Genomic DNA, 12446 nt, shown 5'->3' on the forward strand with positions numbered 1-12446 from the left:
TCATGATGTATTTATTATGAGTCCTCCTCTCCACCACACCCGAGTTAGTAAGTTACTTAGATAAACGAAATCTATTCACAAATGAACTCACTATTAAAAATTAGTTCTCCTAGCGCTTGAACCCGGGAGGTGGAGGTTGCAGTGAGCCGAGATCGCACCACTGCACTCCAGCCTGGGCGATAGAGTGAGATTCTGTCTGAAAAAAAAAAAAAAAAAAAAAAAAAAAAGTTAGTTCTCCTGTAAGCATTCCTATGTCCTTAATATCACTTTCTGTTCCTACCTTGCATCTCCGCGTGTTTTTCTTCGTCTCTGGCCGAATGCTGTAAATGCTCATAAATATCAAGTAATAAGATGCAAAGAAATTGCAAACTAAAACTGAAAACCTTAAAGATGCAGTTTGTCATGAAGCTGCTGAAACAGATACTGGAGAAATACCAAAATACCTCCAAAGCCAAAGTCTGCCTGTATGACTATAGAGCATTTAAAAGCTTCTCATGGCTTAGTTTCCTCACTTGAAAACTGGAATAATATCTGCCTGATTAACCACATAAGATTTGAAATAAGAAGCAAGTAAAACGATACCTAAAAGCACTACTTAAATAATAAAGTGCCTGGCTGGGTGCAGTGGCTCAGGCCTGTAATCCCAGCACTTTGGGAGGCCGAGGTGGGCAGATCACGAGGTCAGGAGTTCGAGACCAGCCTGGCCAACACAGTGAAACGTCATCTCTACTAAAAATACAAAAAATTAGCCAGTTGTGGTGGCACGTGCCTGTAATCCCAGCTACTTGAGAGGCTGAGGCAGGAAAATTGTTTGAACCTGGGAGTTAGACCCTTAAGAGCCCAAGAGGAGAAATTGGTAGGAATGGTATCAAGACAAGTGCTTCAGAATAGAAGAAGCTGCATAACAACCAGTTAATAGAGGACCTTGGTAAAAAAAATGATTGTCTTCAAAAATATTTTGCAAAACTTTTTTCATCACTGGGGTACAAAAGTCAAGAAAAGAATGTCACCTCACATAATTTTGTCAGAAAAATGATCTTCCCTCCCCACCAAATCTAACACTCAACTAATTCTTTGTTCTAACCATTAGGGCATATTTATAATGATGACTTATTTTGATTTTCTTTAGTGTAAAATCTTAAGCCCTTTAAAAATGACATATTATTCGGCATTAGTCTCTATATTTTGATTATCTACTGCTATGTAACAAACCAACTACCCATTTGGGGTGCTCTAACAGAATAACATAGCCTGGGTGGCTTACAAAAAAAACCCAGAAATTTGGCCAGGCGTTGTGGCTCACAACTGTAATCCCAGCAGTTTGGGAGGCCGAGGCAGGTGGATCATGAGGTCAGGAGTTCGAGACCAGCCTGGCCAGCATGGTGAAACCCCGTCTCTGCTAAAAATACAAAAAATTAGCTGGGCATGGTGGCGTGCACTGTAATCCCAGCTACTCAGGAGGCTGAGGCAGGAGAATCGCTTGAACCCAGGAGGCAGAGGTTGCAGTGAGCCGAGATTGCGCCACTGCACTCCAGCCTGGGTGACAAAGTGAGACTCCATCTCAAAAAAACAAAACAAAACAAATTTATTTCTCATCATTCTGAAGGCCCGGAAGTCTAAGATCGAAGCCCTGGCAGATTTGGTGTCTGGTGAAGGCCTATGTCCTCGTTTGTAGATGGTCATCTTGCTGTGTCTTCACATGGTAGAAGGAAGGAGGAACCTCTTTGGGGTCTTTTTTATAAAGGGACTAATTCCATTTATGAAGCCTTTACCTTCATCAGTTGATCACCTCTCAAAGGCTCCACCTGCTAATACTGTTACTGGAGATTAGGATTTCAACATAGGAATTTTGGAGGGACATACACATTTATAGCACCATCCCTAAGCCAGAGGTTACAAACAACCACCATTTTATTGTCCCTCATCATTCTGTGGGTTGGTCAGACTCTGCCAGTTGCATTTAGCTGGGCCTGACATCATTTGGGATCTTGGCTGGACTAGAATGTCCAGGGTAACTCACTTATCTGCTACCTTCACAGGGACGGCCGCAAGGCTGAGATGATTGGGTGCCCTGGGATGGATGGAGCCTCTCTCTTTCTCTCCATATTGTCTCAGGGCCTCTTCTTCTCTATGTAGGAAGGTAGCCAGACTTCTTACATTGCAACTCAAGGTTTCCCAAGGCACAAAAGCAGAAGCTGCTTCCAATGATATGGGTCCCAAACTGGCTTTGCATCACTTTATTCACATTCTGTTGGTTAAAGTGATTCACAGACCAGCTCAGTACAGGGTAGAAGGGGGCTACACAAGGATTTGAGTATTGGAATGCACCGAAGGTCATCATGGAGACTAACCCACTGTAGGAAGCACATTCATCAAAACCGTCATTTCCAGTACTGCTTATCCATGGATAATGAGGACCTCCTGTAGCTGTAGTCACTTTGGTGCATCATTTCCAAAAACCTAATGTGTTGTGATGTCAATTGCAGCTGTCAATCTACTTTTAATAATCACAGGCCTTAAATGAAGAAATTCATTTATAGGATAAGCAAATTACAGCTTCAGTTTGGTTCATAAACTTAAGCCCCTTATTGCTTATTTTTTTGAAAGAACAAGTTTACGCTGATTTGTCCAAGGATACTCAGCAAATATTTGGAAAATAATCCAAAGTTTAATGTATAATCATAATCCTATCACTTCTTGGTCTTTTGGCTAATATCAAGTGTAGTGTCTGTTCTTATCAGTTTAATAATCACAATCCTGAACATTTGTATAATATTATTATTATTATTTTGAGATGGAGCCTCGCTCTGTTGCCCAGGCTGGAGTACAATGGTTCGGCCTCGGCTCACTGCAACCTCTGCCTCCCAGGTTCAAACGATTCTCCTGCCTCAGCCTCCTGACTAGCTGGGACTACAGACACATGCCACCACACCTGGCTAATTTTTGTATTTTTAGTAGAGACAAGATTTCACTGTGATGGCCAGGATGGTCTCAAACTCCTGACCTCGTGATTCGCCCGCCTCAGCCTCCCAAAGTACTGGGATTACAGGCCTAAGCCACTATGCCTGACCCGGTACTTTATTATTTAAGTGGTGCTTTTAGGTATCGTTTTACTTGCTTTTTATTTCAAATCTTATGTGGTTAATCAGGCAGATATTATTCCAGTTTTCAAGTGAGGAAACTAAGTCATGAGAAGCTTTTAAATGCTCCACAGTCACACAACCAGAAAACATTGGAGCCAAGACTCCAAGTTTTGGGTTCTTCCTTTTTTTTTTTTTTTTTAAGACAGGGTTTTACTTTGTTGGCCAGGTTGGAGTGCAGTGGTGTGATTAAGGCTCACTGCAGCCTCAGCCTCAACCTCGCAGGCTCAAGTGATCCTCCCACCTCAGCCTCCAGAGTAGCTTGGACCACAGGAGTGCCCCACCATGCCCAGCTAACTTTTGTAGAGACAAGGTGTTGCTATGTTGCCCAGGCTGGTCTCAAACTTCTAGACTCAAGCAATTGTCCCACCTCAGCCTCTCAACGTCCTGAAATTGCAGGCTTGAGCTGCTGTGCCTGGCATTGGGGTTTTGTTCAAACCATCCCTCCATCCTAGAATTCTCTTTTTTTTTTTTTTTGAGACAGGGTCCCACTCTGTCACCCAGATTGGAGTGTAGTGGTGTGATTTTGACTCACTGCAGCCTCTGCCTTCCAGGTTCGAGCAATCCTCCCACCTCAGCCCCTCAAGTAGCTGGGACTATAGGCACACACCACCATGCCTGGCTAATTTTTGTATTTTTAGTAGAGATGGGCTTGCCTTGTTGCACAGGCTGGTATCAAACTACTGAGCTCAAGCAGTCTGCCTGTCTTGGCCTCCCAGAGTGATGGGATTACAGGCATGTGCCACCATGCTGGGCCTCAAGTTCTCTTTTAAACTTTGAAGGACGTGAAATGGAAATTCATTCTGTCTTTCGATCGATCGATCAATGGATGGATGGATGGATGTCTGCACATGCATATAAAATACACATTTTATTTTATTTTTTTATTAGAGATGGGGTTTTACCATGTTGGCCAGGCTAGTCTTGAACTCCTGACCTCAAATGATCCACCCACCTCGGCCTTCCAAAGTGCTGAGACTACAGGTGTGAGCTACTGCGTCCAGCCTAAAATTTACATTTAAAAATCCACTCTGCTAGTATAGCTTTCATTGTTTGTTAATGATCTATAGGTGGTCAATAATATCCATTTCAAGCTAAAGGAATCACAGATGCATGGATGCCATCTGGAAGTTATCTGGTCAACCCCTTCATTTCACAGACGGGAAAAACAGGTGTGGAGTGGTTAACTAAGTTGCCCAAACCCACACAGCTATTTAGTAAAGAGCCATGGATTCTTGCCTCTGAACCCATCATTTTACCAACTAGACCACACCACCTCAAGAATAGCCTTCCAGATGAAACTATGAGAGGAATATAGATATTTTACATGTTAAAACATTTGTCTATGGCTTGCCAGGACTTAAAAGTAATACAAATTTTAAGCACTTTACTGAACAAATACAGCTAAAGACCAGTTGTGCAGCTGGCTCGAAGTATCACTATTTCTGGGAGGCAACCTATGACTAGGGTTCCATGGAACAGAAAATCCCCTGTAGAAAAAGCAGAGGACAGACTTCAACGTGGAGAGTTCTTCATGAAGAAAAGCAGGTGATAACCATTGTATTCAAGTAACTTGGTGTATGTTTCACTCTCAGGAATATATGTTGCTAGCAAAATCAAGAATTTTACATCAAACATTCTTAAGGCATTGAGTGTGGAACCTTCTGAGAATGAAAAGGGCAGAGATGAGATATCTGTTTTTCAAATTAAGTAAAATTTAAAGGTCAGTTATTCCGACAGTGTCTTGACAATAATATTGCACTTGTCCCAACTCTAGGATGTTACTATAGTGAGTAATGTTGCACTTCGATCTGGGTTGAAATACTGTTTTCTTCCTCCCTCTCCCTTTCCTTTTTTTTTTTTTTTTTTTTGGAGTTGGAGTTTTGCTCTTGTTGCCCAGGCTGTAGTGCAATGGCACGATTTCGGCTCACTGCAACCTCCACCCCCCGGGTTCAAGTGATTCTCCTGCCTCAGCCTCCTGAGTAGCTGGTGTTACAGGTGCCTGCCACCACAGCTGACTAATTTTTGTATTTTTAGTAGAGATGGGGCTTTACTATGTTGGCCAGGCTAGTCTCAAACACCTGACCTCAGGTGATTTGCCTGCCTCAGCCTCCCAAAGTGCTGGGATTACAGGCGTGAGCCACCGTGCCCAGCCCCATTTAAGAAAAAAAAAAAAAATGTTTTCATTTGGCCACTAAACAGAGAAATTTGGGAAGCCAGTGGTACTAGTTACAAGTTTGTAGACCACAGTCTACACAAAGGCCATCTGCTCAACCCTGGTGACTTGAGGTTGACTGGCCCATGTTAAATTGAAGAGTTAATGAAGCCACAAGCTGATTTTTTTCATTCAAGGAGCCTGATGTGTTTTCTGGGTTTTTAAATGGCTTCAGTGGATTTACTTACCAGTTTAAGATGAACAGCTCACATCAAGGAATGCAGGACGGCAAAAGCCTGAGCTGACCCAGAGGAGGAGACCTCTCCCAGGCTGACCTGTCTGCAAAGGCCTTTTCCCAGCGCTGTCACTTCCTGGGTGCATCACTGCCATAGTCCTCGTAATTGTTTAGAATTTGCAAATTTCCTCAGGTTTTCTTCTTACATTCTTAGTCAATTTGAAAAAGAAAAAAAAAAAGGAAAGCTTGGGAATGAAACCCAACATTTTCCTCCAACGACAAGCTGCTCGTTTGTGTCTCTGAGCAGTTTTGCTTTATTTATGTCACAGTTTAAAGAACTTGCTGGGTCCCTTTATTGCTCTGTATCCTGAAGTGGTGGGATTTCTTTCTCTTCATTCAGGCATGGTTATTGATTCTTTTGACAGTGTTTAATATTAAAAGTTATAAATCCACATGCAGTAGGGCCATTACACCATAAATATCTGAGAGAGTAGAAGCGTGGTGACTATGTCCAAGGAGGGACTCCTGGTGTCACCGTTGGTCAACGTCCAGGCCCAGGCTGCTTCAAAGAAGACACGTTGCAGGTCTGAACCTGCATGCACAATGGAAGTACTCAAACAAGCTTTAAAAAAAAGAGGATGCATTTAAAAAATATTTTTGTCACAAATGTCAGTGTTAAGTGCAGTGTTTCTAGAGTGCAGCCGCGCTCTGTGATGTAACACTTCAAAAAATAGAAGTGCTGATCTATTTGGGCCAGACAGCACTTTTTTCTTAGAAGTCCATTTATTTGGAGGATACTTTTATAGTACCAGCAAGTCCAGTTAGAAAGTTCCATCTGCTCTGCCTCTTATTGTTTCTGGTTTCTTGCCATCTCCACTGGTGTCATCTCAGACAAGACACTACCTGATTTTTTCTGGATAATAGCGACATCCTATGGGGCTCCCTGCAGGTACAACGGCCCCCCTCCCTTCATCCATTCGTGCACGGCTGCCAGGCTCTTCACTTCATATCGTCTGCATAAAACCCTGAGATGCCTTCCCATTTTTTTGTCAGTTAGGGTTTCTTCAGAACCACAAAACTATTAGGTTGGTGCAAAAGTAATTGCGGTTTTTACCATTACTTCATTGTACTCATAGTATTAGGTTGGTGCAAATGTAATCACGGTCATGGCAAAGACCATGATTGCATTTGCACCAACCTAATACTATGAGTAAAATGAAACAAGGGATGTATGATAAGAATTAGACTTTTCATGGTTAGGGGAGGAGTTGGGAAAGTCAACTGAAAACTGATCCACCAAAACTCAATTTTCTAATTTGACTATTGCATTTTTTTTTTTTTTTTTTTTTGAGATGGAGTCTCTCTCTGTTGTCCAAGTTAGAGGGCAGTGGTGCAATCTTGGCTCACTGCACCCTCCACCTCCCAGGTTCAAGCAATTCTCCTGCCTCAGCCTCCCGAGTAGCTGTGATGACAGGCGTGTGCCACCAGGCCCAGCTAATTTTTGTATTTTTTATAGAGACGGGGTTTCATCGTGCTGGCCAGGCTGGTCTTGAACTCCTGGCCTCAAGTGATCTGCCTGCCTCGACCTCCCAAAGTGTTGGGATTACAGGCGTGAGCCACTGTGCCTGACCTAATTTGACCATTGCATTTAAAATTGTTAGAGGAGTACCTTCAACCAGGTCGAGGGCTGGGTATAAAAGAGTCAGGGGTGGGAGAAAAGCCTATGTTTATGAAATAAGGACAGTGTATTGCAGTTAAGAGAAGCTCTCCTCATTCACAAGTAAAATAGAGTTCTGGAAAGTCCTACCCTCTGAAATTCAAAATGCCACTGAAAAATATATTCAATCTACACAGACAGAATCATCTTAAGTATAATGGCCAGGGTGAAATAGCTGTGAGGAACTGTCAGTGAAACTAAACTAAAATTGCCCCCAAACTACCATCCTGCACACCAAATCTTCAACAATTAGGTGAATTGTCTAAATATTTTGTAGAAGTTGATTTATTCATATAGTTTTAGAATATACATATTTTAAACCTGTGTATTTTAAATAAGACAAATCCTATTTATCGTTTCTGGCTTGCAGCTGTGCTAGAGGACTGTCCTCTGATTCTCTTCTCTTATCCCTTTTATTTTTTGTCTTTAAACCCTCTGTTCTTTTTCGGTTCTAGATGCATCAGAATTAGAAAGGTTGTTCCCCTTGGCTAGGCTGTAATAGTAATTGCAGTCTATCCTCAGTCTCTCAGATTGTTCAAATTTCACATATGAAGTGCAACAGAACTTTTGACCCATGTGTTTATAGCTCTGGCTACCCACTTTCTCACTAGCTTCTGTGCCAGTGTATGTGAGTGATGCTTAAGCTTCTCAGGCATACTCTGGAAAATGCCAGAAGCCTGCTTTGTTTGTTGGTAACCAGTCCTGTTTGCACTATTGGGTATAGCTGCTCTCATCGTTCCTTACCTTCCTCCTTGTTCTGTGAACTCTCTTCTCTATGGGGGAAGGCCATGAATAGCCCCTTGCCTGTATGTTGAGAAGAGAACAACCTCCAAGCTGAATGCAGAGGGGAAAGGGCTCCCTCACTGCACAGGAAGCGTGTATTCTAGATACACACTCTACCCTACTCAAAGACATTCCAGCTTAGAGCAATGTTGGCTACAGTTTGTTCTTTAATCGTTTCTTATCCTTTGAGTGGAGGTTACATTGTGTGTGATCATAGGAAGTGCCAGCCAGTTCTGCTTGAGAGCATTAGAGGAATCTCCCAGAAGGGATGACATTTCTTAAGTGATTTTTTTTTTTCAGAAAGACTCACAGCTTGTGAGCTTGAAACGTACCAACATTGCTCTTTCAAATATACATCAATTAAATATGCAGTTTGGTACTTTTCTAGCAAAAGTGATAGCATTTTATCAATTTAGCTCAGTTTCTGCCCCTCTGTGACTCTCTGGAACATGTCTGTAAGATGGTCAGCCAGAAGGAAAGAAACGGCAAATTAACCCATATGGAAGCTTGCATCTACTATTAATGGTACTGTGATTTCATCAACGGAAGGCATGAACTACATACTCCTTGCTCTCAGTAGCAAGGAATAAGACATTGAACAGTAAATTCCTATCTATCATCAATGGAAAATACTGCCCTGTATAGTGCCTGGCAGCTGTGTGGTGATTCTCTGAACAGACACTGCCTGCTTTTCTCCTAGCCACCATTTGAATTGCCTAGCTGATAGAAGTTTGGCTTCCAGAAAGGTACTATCAAACAAAATCAATGGCCATGTTAGCCACAAGTCCTAAGTTCTGTCCAAAAGTCTAAATCCATCATTTATGTCTTATAAGCCAATATATCTCAAACACCTGAGTTCCAGATAATTGCAGTGGCTTGTTATAAATTGGCATACAATTCTGTCACCCTCTGACCTCTGATGTTGTTTTCACCTTGTCTTACGTGTGTACTATACCCTTCACAAGTTTTCCCGTTGTTCCCCCAAATCATCTCCCCTCTCATCAGCCACTTCCTCTGAAAAGAAATAATCTAGGAAATACATGAATAGTTCCTAGAATTCGCAGAACAAAGCTATTTGTTGAATATGGGCTGCATGCCAAATGCATCTACAGGTATTTTTACCTGTGGTATCTAATTTATTTTTATGACAGTCTATGAAATGTGCTTTGTTATTTTAATTTACAGATGACAAAAATGGAAGTCAAAGAAGGCTTTCAAGGGATATGGGGGAAATGATGACTTCAGAACATTGTTTGAAGGAACAGTTTGAGAGCTTGGAAACACGTGATGCTCCTTTTCTTTAGTTCCCAGAGTGTGGGACTCGAATCCTGGTTTTGCTCTTGACCATGCAGGAGTTTGTCCTCACTATTTTCAGTAGCTCTTGTTCCTTTATAAACCCTTCGTTTAGGAAATGTACTTTAAATTTTTTTTTGAGACATAATCTCGCTGTTTCCCGGGCTAGAGTGCAGTGGCGCGATCTCGGCTCACAGCAACCTCTGCCTCCTGGGTTCAAGCAATTCTTCTGCCTCAGCCTCCCAAGTAGCAAGGATTACAGGCACGCTCCACCACGCTCAGCAAATTTTTGTATTTTTAGTAGAGATGGGGTTTCACCATGTTGGCCAGGCTGGTCTCAAACTCCTGGCCTTATGTGATCTTCCCACCTCAGCCTCCCGAAAGTGCCGGGATTATAGGCATGAGCCACTGTACCTGGCCATTTAATTTTTACTTTAAACAAAATTTTTAAAAGGAAATGTACTTTTAAAGGAAAGCACTGGAATTGGCGTTCTTGGTATCACTGATAGACATTGGTGAACACTTAATTTGTGCTACAAATGAAAGCAAATCGAGAATAGAGAGGGCTTTGCTCTTTTTAGAGATAGCCGATTTCAGTTTCAATAAATCACAATCGCTTTCATTATGGCTAAGAATCTTTGCTTTTCAGTATTTTTGAAGTGTGTTTCTGTGTGCCCTAGACAATCAAGCATTCAACCTGAAGAGGTTCGTTTGTTGTTGTTATTTCATTATTCAACCAAGTACACTCCTCAGTTGTTTTGGGGAGGGGCGTATTCTATGAAGTCATGTGAGTCAGAGATCCTGTCTTTTGTTTCTTTATGGCTCTAATTTCTGACACATAATGGACCTTCAACAGAAATTTGTTTGTTTGGGTAGTGGAAGAACACTAGAAAGATCAGTTGTGGCCAGTCGCGATGGCTGACACCTGTAATCCAAGCACTTTGGGAGGCCAAGGCAGGCAGATCATCTGAGGTTAGGAGTTCAAGACCAGCCTGGCCAATATAGGGAAACCCTGTCTCTACTGAAAATACAAAAATTAGCCAGGCTTGGTGGCACATGCCTGTAGTCCCAGCTACTCAGGAGGCTGAGGCAGGAAAATCCCTTGAACCCGGGAGGCGGAGGCAAAAGTTGCAGTGAGCTGAGATCCCACCACTGCACTCCAACCTGGGCAACAGAGCAAGGCTCTCCCTGAAAAAGAAAATAAAAAGGAGGAAAGATCAGTTGCTTCCGGATATTTAATTTTGCTAAAAAGTGACAAGTGAAACAGTACTGTTACATGGTTAGTTTGGATGTAAGTTATTGATTCTGAATACTTTTTTTTAATTACAATTACTATTGATGTATCCAAGAATGCATAGCTATGATTACAAGATACAATTAAGTTAAAGAAAAGTGAAATGAATATCAAAGAATATTTCCAGTAGATAAGGTTAGGACTAACTCAGGCAGAGGACTCCCAATAGAAGGGGTGGGAGGCAATTAACACCACACATGTCACTTAGATCTGCAGTAGGGATAGATTCTGACGTCGGTGGGATCATGAGATCGTATCTCTAGTTTTATTGATTTGCCTTCTTACATGGATATATGTTCACAGCCTCCCATACCTTATGGACAAGAGTTTATGTGCGTGTTAAATATTCTGATTGTAGTTGTTTGTTTGTTTGTTTTTAGAAAAAAAGAAAAAATCCTCTTTTAGAGCATCTCTTGGTGGTACCATCAGAAATGTCTTCCTTAAGTGGAAAAGTCCAAACCGTTTTGGGCCTTGTAGAGCCAAGCAAACTGGGCCGCACCCTGACCCATGAGCACTTGGCCATGACCTTTGACTGCTGTTACTGTCCACCTCCCCCATGCCAGGAAGCTATTTCCAAAGAACCTATCGTGATGAAAAATTTATATTGGATTCAGAAAAACGCCTATTCCCATAAAGAAAACCTTCAATTAAATCAGGAGACAGAAGCCATAAAGGAAGAATTGTTGTATTTTAAAGCTAATGGTGGAGGGGCTTTGGTGGAAAACACAACCACTGGGATTAGCCGAGACACGCAGACGTTGAAGAGGCTTGCAGAAGAGACTGGCGTCCATATCATATCCGGAGCCGGGTTTTATGTGGATGCAACTCACTCCTCAGAGACCAGGGCCATGTCAGTGGAGCAGGTAAAAAGCCTAAGTTCTTTGACAGTATTTGTTCATAAATTCAGAAGAGCCAGAACGTTGGAAATGCCCTGGGTTCAGAGGTAGCTGGGCATGCTACAGAAATTTGCTAGCTAGCAAAGACATCTGCCAGTTGGGGCCCCAGTTAGTAGCACTGTATTTCATAAAGAAAGTGCCAATTTTGCAAGCAAGCCTTGTGGTAAAGAAAAAAGAAAATAATAATAATAAGTGTCAAAGAAAGAGATCTTCGTGCACTGGTCATTGGAAAATCCAACATGGTAATAGTTAGATTTGTGTATATCGTATCTGTCCTCAGTATTGGCACCACAGTCTATTTGTAAACCTCACTTTTCCATCTTCAGTTATGCTACCTCGATTTTTTTTCACCCTGGATTTTATAATAACCAGCAATGAAGATTCACTGTAGGGTGAAACTTGGCAGGCAAAGACTTGGCACATCTGTGGATATGTTTCACTCTCCTTTCACAAAACAGGAGAGGTGGAAGAAAATTCATTCCCCTGTGTTTTGTCATAATATGGTCTTAAGAATGGGCAGAAGGAAGTAAATTGTTTAGGGACAAAAAGAATAAGCTGCAAAACCTTTTTTTGCATGGGTATGTGTTCTTTTTCTAAACACACATGTATCTATTTATACATGTTTACACATATATGTATATATTCGTATGTATCTTCCATTGCCTGCATGACAGGCATAGGGTGTCAGCTAAGTCTTTGCAAAAGATCACTTACTCTCTAGAATATTTTTTATTTCAAAATTTTTTCTGCATTATTTTCCAACCAGGACTTTATTTTTTTTAATGTATTTATGTTGTTTAAAGACTATGCTGATGATGAGGATTATATATTCTTTCAACCACTCTTAGTGGTAACTATACATATGAACCCAAAAGTGTAATAGTAGTATAGTGTGCTGTGAATTTTCTGTGCTGTCTATGATAAAAGACTGAA

The 12446-nt window shown here is 41.6% G+C and overlaps 1 protein-coding gene and 1 pseudogene across 6 annotated transcripts in view; both read left to right on the forward strand.

Moving 5' to 3' along the window:
* The window catches only part of PTER (phosphotriesterase related), a 77176-nt gene that overhangs the window by 36434 nt on the left and 28296 nt on the right, over positions 1-12446 (forward strand). For all 6 annotated transcript variants that reach the window (XM_063670434.1, XM_054436193.2, XM_054436192.2 and 3 more), the window contains one exon: positions 10998-11480. In XM_063670434.1, coding sequence (XP_063526504.1) covers positions 11049-11480 — 432 coding nt within the window. In that variant the 5' untranslated portion in view covers positions 10998-11048. The remainder of the gene's footprint in view (positions 1-10997; positions 11481-12446) is intronic.
* On the forward strand, positions 2690-2854 carry LOC129007044 (U2 spliceosomal RNA; annotated as a pseudogene).

Source organism: Pongo pygmaeus, chromosome 8, assembly GCF_028885625.2.
Source record: "Pongo pygmaeus isolate AG05252 chromosome 8, NHGRI_mPonPyg2-v2.0_pri, whole genome shotgun sequence".
Lineage (NCBI taxonomy): Eukaryota > Metazoa > Chordata > Mammalia > Primates > Hominidae > Pongo > Pongo pygmaeus.